The sequence below is a fragment of the Lipophrys pholis genome (genome assembly GCF_963383615.2).
Source record: "Lipophrys pholis genome assembly, chromosome: 3".
Classification (NCBI taxonomy): Eukaryota; Metazoa; Chordata; class Actinopteri; order Blenniiformes; family Blenniidae; genus Lipophrys; species Lipophrys pholis.
Window position 1 is genome coordinate 29,138,654 of NC_137627.1, and position 15,552 is coordinate 29,154,205.

Genomic DNA, 15,552 nt, shown 5'->3' on the forward strand with positions numbered 1-15,552 from the left:
TTACAACCAAGGTCCCAGTGATGGTTGTTGGAGACTTTGTGGGAATAATGAAGCTAACCACTTTTATGTATTCTGGTATTGCCAGGTCATCAGAAATGATTGGGAACAGGTTCATGACCATTCAAATAATGTATTCGGTGGAAACATCCCTCTTCGGTGTGAAACAATTTATTTGGGTGACATAATACAGGAAAATTGGAACAACAATGACAAAAAAGTACTTTTTGTCTATTGGCAACAAGTAAATAAACTATCACAAGAAAATGGTTGAAAGTAGAACCACCCACCATTGAGGAATGGCGGGTGTTCGCATCATACATGAGGTGTACATTATGGAAAAGCCGTCTTTCTCCCTCCGGGTGAAAAAGGAAAAGTTTTATTGGATTTGGACTAAATGATCTGAGTATGTGAAACCCATACGCTCAGACTTTAATTGATACCACCTGTAAGTGTAATCAAGTCTCTTAATCTGCATTCTATAATGAAGCTAAAATCATAAATGTTAAGCTCCCTTTGTTTGGTTGTTCTTGTGTGTTCAGAAATTAGCAACTTAGTGTACGTTAAAATACTCGAAAGACAAGAGAGATAAGGATTTGACAACACTACTGTTTTTATTTTATAGATATAGTATCTTCGTTGTAAAAAAAGAAGCAATGAAAGTTATGATGTTTTGCTTTTCAAATAAATAAAAAAAATAGGAAAAAAAAAATAGCCCAAATTGTTTTGACAGCAGTGCAGCAGATTAGAGATAAGGCCCACAAAACAAAACAAAACAAAACAAAACATAGTTTGGATTGGAGCCTAGCTGAACCACTAATCCTATTCTGAACAGAACTTCACCATTTGTGAAGACGGCTTCCACTGAGACCACATCCACACCAAGCTAAACGATCTTTTCAAAAAAAAATTTGTCCACATCTCACTATAAACACGGCTCAACTCGAGGCTTCAGGGCATGTAAGTACACATGCCAGGCCTTTAGCGGTGCTGTGAATCACCAAACACACCAAAAACGCAGAAGAAGACAGGGCACATAGAAATTTAGAAATAGACTCCTACTCATAAACTATTAAATAACTCTAGTTTTATAGGTCTATGGCTCCGCTCCTCCAGCTAACTAGCGTCAGTAGCTTCTGCAGCTCGACCGGAGCTTGTGGTCTGTGATTGTTGTGGTTATTAGGTGAAGTTGTGGACCGCGGTGGGGTTTTAGAATTTCCCCACTCTGGGACCCGTGTTAAAAAAAAACAACCTTTTCATGCTTCTAAAACACCGGCTCGTCTGGATGATAGGCCAAAAACAGCTCGTTTTGGTTGACCGCCTTGCTGGTGTGGACGGCCCCTAAGACCCTCGGAAGAAAAGAGCACCATTAAGATTTACATTCATTGGTCAGTTCAAACCGCACCATTGACGACCTTATACAGATGGAAACTTCACAGTGTGCGTGTGAATTCATCTTCATAGCACTCGTGATCACTTCCTGTAATCTACTCAAGCTCTAATTCTTGTATCCCGCAGTTAAACCTGCGGAGATGACAGGTCTTTTAACAGCACTCAACTGAAGTGTCTGTTTATTAAATGTCTCATTTTACAAAGTGGTACTTCCAATATTGGGAGCAGTAGTTGCCATTGTGTGCATGCCAATGTTTAAATAGCAGCAGGTTTTTAGTTTCAGCTGCAGTTGCTGGTAAATGAAGGTGACCTCAAGTCAAAAACAGTTTGGATAAAAAAAGCTTAATGGGTTGACCTGTGGCTCTGTGTTGGTTGCCTGTGGATGTGTGTGTGTGTGTGTGTGTGTGTGTGTGTGTGTGTGTGTGTGTGTGTGTGTGTGTGCGTGCGTGCGTGCGTGCGTGCGTGTGTGTACCCTGCCTTCTGTTGTGTGGTGGTTGGAACGGACTCCAGGCCCTTGTGGGTGGGCTTTTGGATGGTTGGATAGATGATAGAGGCTAAATTAAAGGATGTTCAATCCTGCTGAGTGCTAATTTTCTTTATCTTGGGAAATCCAGAGCCACTTCAAAATCCAAGTGAGAAATCTAATCTCTATAAGTGGGTCTTGAGGCCTCTTTAATGCCTGATGCCAGCTGGCAGTGCCTGGTTTATTCCAGATCCTCTTGGCCTCCCCTCCAAGACAATCCAAGACTCTGAGCTGTTCCTTGGTAAATTAACAACTGAATTGTTCCCACTAAGCTGAAAGAAGGTGACACCTTGCTTCATTCCTTCATCCATCTGGCTGATGTCCAACTGTACCACAGCAAGATTCGAACTCCAATATAATGCATTTCACCAAATCAAAGCCGAACAAACCTTGGATTTTTCCAGAGTTGCCTTCTATAGCTTAGAAAGAGCATGAGAGTGATCCACACTGTCTCGACAAAGTAGTCAAAGCCTTAAATACAGACTCCAACTCCATCTTTTCCATTGGTGTAACATTCCATACATGAAAAGCCAGTTTTTTTCTCAAGGAAGCTGTAACCACTGCTGAAGATTAAACACTGCATCCAATCTCACAACTGGACCCTCAGCGAAGGGGCCCATATTATTACACTGCGTCTTTTCAGGCTCAGCCTATCCAGTTTATGGGTGCTGCCCGGCCACAGAGCAAGCACAAACCCTATTTATCTAGTGTTCCTTCACACATCTGTAACTTCCATTACAGTCAATCACTGAATGTTCAAAGTCTGCTTAAAAAGGCAGTAGAAGAATGATAGATGGGACTCGCTTTGTACTCACCCGTCTGGTGTTGTCCAGCACGTTGGGGTCAGGGTGACCGTAGTTGGGGGGGTTGGCGTGTGGGTCGTAGCCCAGCCTGGAGAGCATGGGGGCGATGACAGCCATGTCCCTCACCACGTCGGCTGGAATCTTTCCGACCCACTTGGACAAGGCCTCCACATTTACTGGTTTGATGACCTGGTCTGTGGACCTCTCCACCCTAACAGGACATAGATGAGAGGGTTTTAGTTCTGACATCAGGTAGAAACCAACATCTGGCATTGATGAGAAAGGTTTCCTAGACCAGTGGGGCCCACACCTATAGGGGGGTGCCAAAGACTCATGGGGGCAGTTGCGACTATACTACAGATTTTTAGGTGTATATTTTGTTTATGTCTTAAAAACCTGTAAGTCAGGATTTAATTCAAGCATGTTACAAACCTACTAAGTTTAAGCATTTATATTAAAAGTGTAAGTAGCAGGAGAAAAAATGGCAGCACATCAGGATAAAGAGACACATGAATCAGTCCCCCAAAAAAGATAGAGTGTACCAATAGAGTTACACTGATGTCTTCATTGAAGCAATGGACTTTTCTTTTTTGTAATTCTACAGGGTGTGGGGGGAGGTCACCTAACTGTTCAGGATGTTGTGAAGAAGAAGATTGGGAACCATTGCAATAGATTCGATTTGGCCATTCAGTCCTATGGGCAGCTGGTGGGATCGCCGATACCCAAGCAGAGCTGAGTGAAGATTTGTGGTTTCATCGTTCTGTTTAACAGCACGACTCAAACATTTCTTCTTTTATTAAATTCTGCATTTAATATTTTAAGGTAATATAAAATATTTCCAAGTAAAATTGATGCAAAATGTGGTGGTGTAAGCTTTGTTTACATGACAACAATCGACTGGAAACTGCTGTGTATTTTTGCATTTTATATTCATCAGTTTCAGATGGCAACGTATTGATACACATGGAAACACCAGAAATGCAGCAGTTTACATGTCAGGCTCCTTCAAACTGTCTTTCAACTGACACATTTAAATAATTTAAAGGTGCAAGTGAAATATTTGAGAACAGCTGTAGTATTTCTTGCAAAACCTGAGGTGACCCAATCAGTTTAAACATCTGATACTACATTATTATACTCATGGGCAAAACGTTCACCTTGTATTGTTTTAAGTTTGTCAAACTAACCATAACTCCTTTATGGCATCTTCCATGGCTGATTGATTTTATGCAGGACTGAGGAAATAGTAATAGATCCATTTGAAAAGCAAGTAAGAATTTTATATATTTTTTTGGTTGTTGTCAATGTTTTCACGTCAAATTGTACATTTATTGATCGTAGTTTATTTGTAAAGCTCCTAATTGAGGGTTTTCTTGCTCTGTCTTCAGTGTCACACACACCTTCACTTGAGTCTTGTACAAATAACTAAATATGGTCCCCCTTACACGGCAATGATTTCAAAGGAAAGTGCAAAACGTCAGTTGCCTTTTGGGGATCCGTTTACACGACAACGGAGCTGAAAACGCAACTTTTTGAAAATGGCTCCCAAAGTATAACTTTTCGAAAACACTTGCGCTCTGTCATCATGTAGACAGGCAAAAATGACACTTTCTGGAAATGCTTGGGCTCTCTTTCCATAGAGACAGCAGAGACGCTGCTACTAAACATGCACACCACAGCAGTAGTAATTAGCCCTTCTGCACATGCTCGTTTTCAGAACGTTGCTGTGTAAATGTGAAACCTTGTCATGTAAGCGAGGCCTAAAACAGTAAACATGTGCTGAACACTGATGACCACATTTCACTTTGGTACTTTCCCTGGTCATTGAGGGTGAGCGTTGTTAGCTCAGCTTGTCCCCACATGCCCCGACCTGCCATCTCTAACTTCTCTTCACTGGGAGCATCTAATTGGCTGTAATTGGATCATAAAACATTATTAAAGATTGCTTCCTAAACTCCATTTCTCAGAAGGTCCCTATTAAACTTGTTGAATAAATTATCTTTGGTTCTGTCTGGTCGATCTCCAGGCTGCATGCATCATAGTTTATGTGATTTAGCATTACTGACCTCCCTGTCTCTCCCAACAGTGGTCACAGGCAATACAGAAGATGTTTGTTTGACGTAAATCACACTGACAATGTCAAAAGTTTGCAGAGTCAATGTGATTTGAGGCAGATGACCTGCAGACAGTCAATGAATCAAATAAATGAGAAGATATTGATAAATATGCAGAAATGGAGGCTTCTTCTTCATTCAACTGAGGCCTGTGCCTCTTCTGTTTAAGACAGAGGCATTTGTCCTCTTCATCATTGCACTGTTACCTCGTAGCCAGATTAATGATTCATCATCTGAAATGAAATATTCAGCCAGGGAGGGAATTGCAGCTTTTGTTTTCTGGAAGAAGCAGCGAGATGTCAGATCTGCCAGCATGCACATGACCACTCTCTTTAAGTTGATAAGAAACGGGGAGCATCCTGATAGATTCATATAATTGACAGAGAGTGGAGTCCCATTAGCATCGGATCTCTCAGCGGCTGACGGGGGCATGTCTGACAGACATCAGCTCAAACACATTCAGATAATCAGCTGAGCTGCAAGTAACTGACTGGATCAATGTCACTCAGTGAGAGGAGGCTGCATCCACACTGTGTGCAGCAAACTGCAGCAGAAACTGTACATGATGTGAGGATGACTGCATGTCTGCTTCGATTCCACTGTACACATGTACAGAGGATGCTAAAAATTTTGCTTTCACAATATCAGATTTAAAAATTATTTGATCAACAATACATTAAATATCAAAATGAATCTGAAAACCCAAACAGTTAATCTTCCCCCTTCACAAAAAAGACTTCAGTAAACAAATATCCCCCCTGAAGAGACATCACATTACAGTCTTTGAGTTTTTGGAAAGACTCCGGCTTTCCCAGTGGGGAAATCCCAGCCTGACAGTGTTCAGATATATGTCCTCCACACACAGCTACTTTTGGGTTGAATGACTGCGATCCTCATCATCACCGATCAGAAACCAAAAAACTGTTCATGTCCACTTTGTTCAAATATCTATCCAGTCATTATATTTCTAGATCTTAGCAACAACCTGAGCTGGTAACAATGCAACACCAGGAAAAGTGGAAGACTGGGCTCCTTGTCGATTACCTGAACAAAATTTAACAAGGTCAGCGGTCCATTTATCCCGGTGAAAATCTGGAATTCTGATCAGTACAATCAATATGAAGTCAGTTGAGGGAACGGATCAATGCTGTTTTACACCCTTTTACTGTCGTCTGGCCAAATGTGGCACAGAAACGGTGAAACCTACTATGTGTCTATTAGTACTGCAGCTCGTACCTTTCAAAGAACCACACACTGGCTACAGTGCCTGCTGTGTGCTGATACTGTAGTTTACTGAACGCGTCCTTGATTCTGGGTGGTGCTCCATTTCAACAGCAACACTCCACAACCATCATCCAGTAGGGCTTGTAATTTGAAACTTAACACCAAAAAATTATCAGCACTGAGCAACGATTTAAATGGTTCACTGCGTGATTTTCTGCAATTAATTGCACCAAATTGAATAATAAATGCAAAACGAGTGGGCTGTTCTTCATCCTTGAAATACTGCAACAAAAGTACAATTACAACAGATAAACTACTTGGTAAACAGCAATTGTCCCTCACACAGAAATCTCAATCTAAACATTTTTTTTATTGCATTGGTCCAAATAAGACTTTATTTCTACTAGAGAATAGGTTGCTGGTGTCATATTGGGGCATATTGTAATTAGGGTTATGCAGAGTTCTGTCAGGATTTTGTGATGATCATATCAAGGGATGAGCAGCTGCCTGTCCTGAATGATGTTGCTCTATAAAGGCTTTTATGTAACAAGTGTAATATCGGAGAAAAGCTTCACTGAAGGTGCCTGCATCTCATTGCCAGGAACATAGACTTGCGAACTAAAATAAGACTTTGGTTTGAAGAGCCTTTTTCAGACCAATACTGTACATAAAATCTCAATTCAAGACTTGTCAATTTGTGGTCACTTCAAATTAGGGCTGCACCGATAACACTTTTTTAAAGGATGAGCACTAACTTTCAGCTACTTGACGATACAGAGTATCGATACGAATACCTATTAAATGGCATTAAGCGTAATTTATCCTCCATAGGCAAACAATGCGTGAAGGCTATACATTGCCACGAACCACCTCCAACCAGCGGCTGCATCAATGCTATGCACACCTCCAACTGCCTTATGGATTACAGTACATATAGAGGGCAGTGCTTAGTGTCAATCTATTCACTGCTCTCCGTCTACTGCAGACTGAAGGCACTGCCATCAGACAGTGAGATCACGCAATGTCTTACTTTTGTCATTCATTAAAGGGGACATATCATGCTAAATCCACTTTTTTAGCCCTTAAATGCATTTTGTTGTATATTTAGAGTGTTTAGAAGTACAGAAAAGTTCAAAGTAGTCTCTTCAGGTGCTCCGTTGATATCTTTATATTCTGTTTTGGTCATATTTTGCGATCGGTTTCGATTTTTCTATTCTCTATTACGTTTTTTGAACAATGACGTCACAGTATTCTCAGCGGAACTGCCAAATTAGGACATCGACATTTCGAGCAATCCGCCATTTTTGTTTCTCGCTGCGATTTTGTAGTCCAACCGAAGTTACGAGAGGATAAGTCGAAATGTTCGGTTGTTGGATGTAGTAACCCACAAGCTTCGTTACACCGTCTCCCAGCATCAGAACCTTTTCGAAGTGCCTGGTTGAGTTTTATTTTTCACAGAAATGTACCCACATCTGTGGGTAAGGTCATTTTTGTGTGCGCGAATCACTTTAAGGACGACTGCTTCAGCAACCTCCGCCAGTATAAAGAAGGATTTGCCGAAAGACTTCGTCTGATTGAGCGGTCAGTTCCTTCTATCTATGGAGACGACGAACAGAGCACTTCGGTAAGCTGTATATAACGCTAAAAAGTGTGATGATAAGACGTCCCTGTCATTGTTTTGTTAGCATTAGCAGTTGCACCGTCTTCATATGTTAGCGCTGTGTGCTCGTTTTAGATTATAATGTAACTTCTGTGTTAAATAGTCGTTGTAATACAGGCAGTATTGTAGTAGTGGGCATGGATGGAGAAGTTAGTGTAAATATAGTAACACACCATTGCGTTACATCCATATGAAGACGTTGTTCTGTAGGTGCATCATCGTCATTTTCATCTCGCTCCGCCGGGTCCGACTCTGGCTCCAACATGTATGGCTGGATGGACAAATCTTCCGTTGTTGACATTTTGTAAATAATGTGTGAATATAAAGTTTCTGCGCCGCTAGATAATTGTATCTGTTCTATCAAACTACAAAGATGGCCGAACAGGGTGACGTTGAACCGAGTATCACCTCTGCAACCTGGAGAGGAGGCGGGGTATGAAGTGTCTCATTTGCATTTGAAGAGACCGCCCCAAAACGAGTTGCTCTCAGAAGCGCATCAGAAAAGGGGTTGAAAAGGGGCCTGTGGAGCTATAATAATGAGGAATTCAGACCCAAGAATTGCAGTTTCGCGTTGTATAGACCACAACTGTATGATTTATATGTAAAAAGGAAGGATTTAAAAGCATGATATGTCTCCTTTAATATCTATGTCATATTGAAAATGGACCCGGGGGTCCATATTCTGCTGCAGAATTTGGATGCTGGCTCCATTTTCCAGGGGGTCCATATTCAATATTACATCTGCGTTAATGAACGTGTAAACCTTGCCCAGTTCTAAAATTACACTAAAATTCACTTGAGTTTTGGTCCACCCAGACTTTAAATCTCTGCAGATTACAAAGGTCAGTAAAGTTCCAGTGTATCACACAGAAACAGAAATACCACAAAGTTAATGAGAATGACTGAGTTTCGATTATGCAAAGGCCACCCCCAATGACCAAGATCTCATTCCTACTCGTATAAAAGGCTCTTGTGGTGCAGAGCAACCAAAGAAACACTTGTTTTTTACCCTGCTCGCTGTTATAGTACTAGCTCTTTCAGGTCTCTGCTCCCCTCCACACGTCTGTTTAGCATTGCAACCAAGCTTGCATCCCTATGTTTCCTGTCTGGCTCTATACTTCAATATAGCAATTCACTTTCCTCTAATCCATTTACTTTGCAATTGAATCTTTACACTGTACAGGTATAGCCTCCTGCATGATTAATAGACTGAGCTGGTTTTGTCTTCTCAGGAGGATGGTGGAGATGGTTCCTGAGAGGTGGGCCACGATCCAAATATTCACTCTGCAACAAATGGGTGGGGAATCACTTTAGGTAACTCCATCAAGACCCAGGAGGCTGCTGCGTGTTGATGTGGTACATAAACCGATAAAGACTGAACATGGTGAATGTAGCTCAGCTTTAGTATCACTTCACAACACATTAACATATGCATTCACGCAAAAATAATCCAATGTGTCACAGTTCACAAATGAGTCACTTCTTTGTTAGTGGTCCTGACTCCTGACAGGCAAAGCCTGAAGCTCATTGACCAATCAATAACATCTCATTAGTACTAAACTGGAGACACACGGTGGAGTGGCACTTTGCATTCTTGCCTGAGAACGACAAAGTCACGGGATTGAATCAGAAGTATCAAGAGCAGGAGACCCTCTGGCAGACCAGAGTATTATGGCAGGCCCATTATACAAGCAAAAAGTGAAGCACCGTATTTTCAGGATTATAAATTGCAGTTTTTTTTTAATTGTATGATGATGCAGCACCACTAAAACACTTCCATTACTACCATATAAAAATTATCAAATGTGCATCAGAAAACAGAAAGAGAGCAGCAGAAAAAGCCCACAATGAGCACGGTGTCGCCATTAACACCGAAGCACCACTGTGCAAACAGCGTTTGAGAACATGTCTGGCAAAGGATGAAAACACTACTAACTTGGCTGAAGGACAAGCACTCAGACCTGCATAAGGAGTTCAAAGAACGACAGGTAATAACTTATACACCCATGAAAAAGTAGCTCTGGAAAAAAAATTAAGCTATTATAAATATAATATAATAAATAATATAAAAGAATATAATATGAAAATATCTTATTTTAGCCATTTAATTTTATAATGATTACTGCTTAGTAACATACCATTTAAAGACATTGGTCTTAAGACAGGCTGTATCTAATGACATTTTTTGTGTTCTCTTTTTATTTGGAAAAGTACCGAAAAGTATTGAAAGTATCGAACGACATGGTGGTATCGGTATCGATACCAAAATGTTGGTATCATGACAGAACAATGGTGAGTACTCAAATGCAAGTACTCATACACTACTCATTTTGGAAAAAAGTGGTATCGGTGCAGCCCAAGTTGTTATTGTTCATGTACGTCTCAGGCCTGCAAGCTAACCTAAAGATGACGATTCAAAGATTTAATATCTGTCTGTTTGATTTACATTTCATAGCCAGCTTAAGTCATTTGCACTCCCGCCAATGAACAACTGCTGCATGCCCACTCCTCTTTGTGGTTCTAAATGAGATGTGACAAAAAACTTTTCTGCCCATCACATGCCCTTCAGACTGAAGCTCCTAATGGCCTCCAGCTTGTCAATTATTCATCACTGGGCCCCCTCTACCCAAGGTGGTGTTCTGTATCACCCAGAGAATCTGATAGAGACATCAAGATGGCAAAAGGGATGGAGAGCTCGGGGAGGAGGGAAAGAGAGGCTCCCTGCTCTGGGAGAAGTAATGGAGCGAGTCGCTCTGTTAAGCTGGGCCTCCACTAAATTAAGGCCAGGTAATTGATGTTAATGCTGAGGCAATGTTCCGCTGTGGGGCCTGGCAGCCCACTGATTGAGATTTTCATGGAGATAGAGACCTGGGGCTGCGCTTTGGTGGGGAGCGAGAGTGATGGTGGTTGGAGTCGGAAATAGGCTTTTTCTGCCAGGTGTCATGGGGGTTGACTTTAATGCACTGTGGGCAAAGTAGCTGAGAGGAGGTGGGGCAAAAATGTTTATGATGGTAAAAAGGTAGTTGTGCTGCCCCGAAGGCCACTTATGGCTGGCCTCCTCTTCCACACAAAGTGAAAACCTTTTGAAAATGGAGACCATTTTCATGTTACAAATAATCAGCAATGATGTACTGATGTATTATTAGAACAACAACCCATTTTGTTCCCTTACTGGTTCTCTTTCATATCACTCCAATGATCAGGGATTATGTGATTTTCCTTTTTGATCCAAAACTTTCAAACTCACTGAAGATAAAGTAAAACAGAAAAAAAATACTCTATGTGAATAATTGATGTGACTGACCTAATTCTGCAGAAACCAACTGGTGCTGGTAGTCTCACCAAGCCCAAGCCATTAATCACATCATTCAATGACTACATTGGACTATGATTGCTGCTACAGTGTGAAGCACTTTACATTATGCAGTACTAGTGTCCCAATATGATGTATTCATATTAGGGATGTCCTGATCAGGTCGGTAGAGATCGGATCGGGGCCGATATTGGTGATTTGTGAGTGATCGGGAATCAGCAAATCCAGTCGATCACCCTGCCGATCTAAAAAAAAAAAATAACGTTTTCAGACCAGCTGCCGTAAAGCGAGCCACAGTCCCGAGAAGTGGGAGCACCAGAGCTTCGTTTAACACAACTAATTTGATAAGACATCTAAAAAGTAAGTATGCGGGGGAGTACGCTCAAGGGCCGTCCACACCAGGAAACCGGTTAACCTAAATTAGCTGTTTTTGGCCTATCATCCACATGAGGCGGATATCAGAGCTCAGTTTACTTTAATATTATTATTATCATTATTGTTGGTTTTATATGAGGCTGTAATAAACTCCTCTCTACAAGCAAGTATGAAATGTACGACATGAATGCATGTATTCTCTCAAAAGGCAACTTGATGTTAGTATAAGGTCAGAAAAGGAAGCAGTACAAACAGTTTTTGTTCAATTTTGACAATGAGGGGGTCTGTGTGACGTCATCATCTCATAATAAACTTGTTATATCTTTAAAACCTCAGAATCACTTTATTAATCCCTGGGGAAATTATTTAGCAACACAGCACAAACAACAATTTTTCCAGCACTAATGCAGCACAAATGATTGGGACTATTTTCAGGGAGTTTAGCGTGGAGTAGGACGCAGCTTCACAGAGGTGTGAATCACCTGTTACAGCGGAGAAACAGTCAGTGCCGTTCTCCTCGGTGAGCTGGCATTTTAAAACGGTGACTTCTGGCGGCAGAGCAACCGCTTTGCTGTACAACGGCTTTCCAAACATTGCACGTTGATTTGTTGCTTTGCAGTGTTTTGAGCGTAAAATATGTCCAAACAGCATACATGTTGTCATGAAAAGTTGGATAGCCGCAGTGCTACTACGCTAGGATTTCCTGACTCATTACGCCGTGTCTTATTGAGACCCGCCTCCGTTCAGGAAATCCATTCCACATTTTGCAGCCAGCGAGCAGAGCAGTGGTAGGGAATCACTTGTGGAGTCATTTCAGCAGAGTAAAGCACAGACGAGGTTTCATGGATCAGAAATTTCCAATCCATGAATTACGTTGATATTGGAACCCGATACCGATACTGGATTGGATCGGCCCCATCCCTAATTTAAAAGCACATAACTGAACCAATTTAAAGATGTATATAATATATATGTACATGAATATCATATCTACAAAGAGGTATACATTTTAGAATTTTACTTCAGGAGCCACATACAGTCCAGTTTCATCTTGAGTGGCTGGACTACTAAAATAATGTTATAATAACCTTTGAATTTACACTTGAAATTCTTTCTTTGTTTTTGCGCACAGTGTACGTAATGAATTTTGCAAGATCACACAATTAGTACTAAAAAAGAATACAATCTATACAACATAAAGTCAATGTTAATGAAACATTCTGGTGCAAAATAGTGAAATATATAATAATAAAAAAAAACTCCTATAAACCCTATATAACTTCCTTACTTGGTGGTTTGTGGAGCCGGATTGGAGCTTTTTGTGGCTGGTTTTGGCCCATGGGCCTTATGTTTGACTGTAAACTTTACAGCAGCACCATGCTGCGGAAGGCTGTCCGCTCATTAAGGTGAGTCAACAGTTAAAACCTCTATGTGCTCAAATATTTGTCCGCTCTTACGGGTCCCTTGTTCGAGGTTCTACTGTACACATGAGTTATACGGCTTTGAGCAAGGTGTGCAGTATTTTTTCGGCTCATTTTCGAAGATTCACCCTCCAAATGACGTCTGGACAGCTCGCTGCCCAGAACTGGGCATTCAAATAGAGCTACTTCTACTTAAACTGGCTTTAGCAGCCAAAATCCTGCCTGTGTTCAGTCTGTTCCACCGAGCACCCCCACCCCCTATAGAAGGACGAGCTTGCGAGGCCCAGATCCAGTCTTGGACTGCTGAGAAGGTGGAAAGTTGCAGTAGTTGCGGATTTGCGTCAATTTAAAAAAAGATTCATGCTTTAACCCAGGTTTAAGCAAAAGTGCAACAGCAACTACGGAAACCCACAAGGATTGGTAGAACAGAATAAGAAAAATGCCAAAAAGACCATTTTTCAACGGTCAAGTTTGTACAATGAAAATCGATTTTCGCTACAAATTCGATAAATCGATTAAATACATTTTTTGTTCAGCTCTACCCTGGAGTATATCTCACTGAAAACTGTGAGTTTCATAGTTGATGTGAAAAAGTGCTCAGAGTAGCTGAGGGACTGTGGAAGCAGGAGATAAGCAAGGGAGGCAAAACCTCCTCTGACTCCGCTGGAGGAGTTCAAATCTGCAGCGAATGGGATGCACTCAAGAGCATAGAGTAGAACTTAGACCAGGGGTTCTCATTAATCGGCCCGCGGGCCGAAGCCAACTCTCTGGCCCGCGCCGGCCCATCAGCTGCACATCAATGTGAAATAAAGTGGAATTTGTGGGGAGAAAATGCACTGCTCTAACTTGGTTGGACCTCATCCCACACCGTAGTCGGAGCCAGAGTCTGTGCCCGTCTGACGTAATTACGTCAATGCACGCTCTACTCAGACGTCCACAGATTTCAATTTCACGACCCGCGAAGTAAGTCAAAATTAAACAAAGAAACAACACAAGCTGCAGCATGAAAAAGCACAAAGTCGATCAGGAAAAGCTTCTTTTCAACTCTGACTAGACTGAACAGGTTAGTTTTATATTACCAGCCCATGTTTGATCTGCACGCAGACTGGAGCTGTGCGCTGCAGCAGGCTGCCGTGAGCCGTGGCGTATCGTAGTTTTCTATCATTAATCTGTGAGGAATGTGAAGAATTGGGAGAATTTGTTATATTCCGTTGTGGATTTTGCTGTGACAGATGTATCCAGCTGGCCAGGGCGCACTGCTCAGGTGCGTCTGATGGAGGTGGGTGTTCGCCCAGGGCGTAAAACAAGTCAGGTCCGCAACTGGGTATAAAAATATATGACTCCACACACGCCAGTTATTCTACCAACAGTTACTTAACAGTTCACACACTCCAGACCGCTCAGCAGTCAGGGAAATTCCATGGAGTTGATCAGAGGAGGATGCTGCAGGGAGCGAATGCTGTCACGCTGTATAACACATCAACACACATCACAACTAATCCACACGCTCAGTTACAAACTTCAACAGGTAACTGTCGGATAATACTGCGACAAGAAGAGTGGAGGATTTAGTGGAGGAGTGCTCTGATCACCGACTTAAAGAAACAGAATCCAGACACAGACTTTCTGATGAAACATACATCAGAGGAATTTCCTCATCCCATCACTTTTCTCACTGATTGGTGAGTGAATTCATTCATTTTTGTTTATTTGGCATCTAACTGGTGTATTATAATAAAAATTACAACAATAGTAATAATAAGTTAATCTATATAGCAGTTTTTATACTTCAAATTATTAAAAAGAATAAATGAAATGAGAACAGAAACCAAAGCAGCACTGAAACAACAATTATGGAATTTAAAAAGTAACAAACTGTAAATCTCTCCCTGTATTTCTGGCTCTGTCTCTCTGTGTGTAAATAATCAGATAGTTCATTTTGCGAGTCCTTTTTTGGTTTTACACTTACTTTCTTCAAGAGTGCTTTTTTATGTGACCCTCAACACAAACTTTGAAAAAAGGCTTAAATTATTACTACAACCACCTTGACTACTACTACTCATAATAATAATGATGATAGCAACAATAATAATTGTAATAATGGTAACAGTAGCTAACATTTGCAGTTAAAACAACTTGACCAATGTTTTATGCTTCATGACCACCATGGTAGACACTGAAGCATGGTGGTGGCAGCATCATGCCTCATAAAGTTGAAGGTGGAAATTAAAGCAATAATGTATAACGGCATCATGATTCAGTCTAGAAGAGATCTCAACATGGAGAAAGATTCATCTTCCATCACGACAAAGACCTCAAAGAGATTGATGACTCCCTGTGAGTTCAGGGACAGAAAATAGAGGGAAGTTTTCCATTCGATTTGACCCCAGGCTAATGATCTTCCTATTCTTGCACAGGTGAAAAGCTGGGGGATCAACTAAATGTTTGTACATAACAGAATAATACTGAAACACATATTATGGCCTCGTTCCGGCTCCTGACAGCAAGGCAGTGATAACTAATGAAGATGATGTCGGTTTCAGACGGTTGTATCTGCAACTGTCTTCTACTACAGTATGCTTCTGACTCGGGCTGGGCGATATGGCCTCAAATCAATATCACGATATATTGAGCACTTCACCTCGATAACGATAAATGGGACAAAAACTACTCCACTGTGCAAAAAAATGTTTGGCCACTAGATGTGGCAGTTATGTTGATAGCATGACT

The 15,552-nt window shown here is 41.3% G+C and overlaps 1 protein-coding gene across 2 annotated transcripts in view; it reads right to left on the reverse strand.

Annotated features, from left to right (window-relative positions):
• Positions 1 to 15,552, reverse strand: part of tpst1 (tyrosylprotein sulfotransferase 1) — a 78,573-nt gene that overhangs the window by 35,734 nt on the left and 27,287 nt on the right. For both annotated transcript variants that reach the window (XM_080459010.1, XM_080459011.1), the window contains exon 3: positions 2,728 to 2,926. In XM_080459010.1, the coding sequence (XP_080315136.1) occupies positions 2,728 to 2,926 (199 nt within the window). The remainder of the gene's footprint in view (positions 1 to 2,727; positions 2,927 to 15,552) is intronic.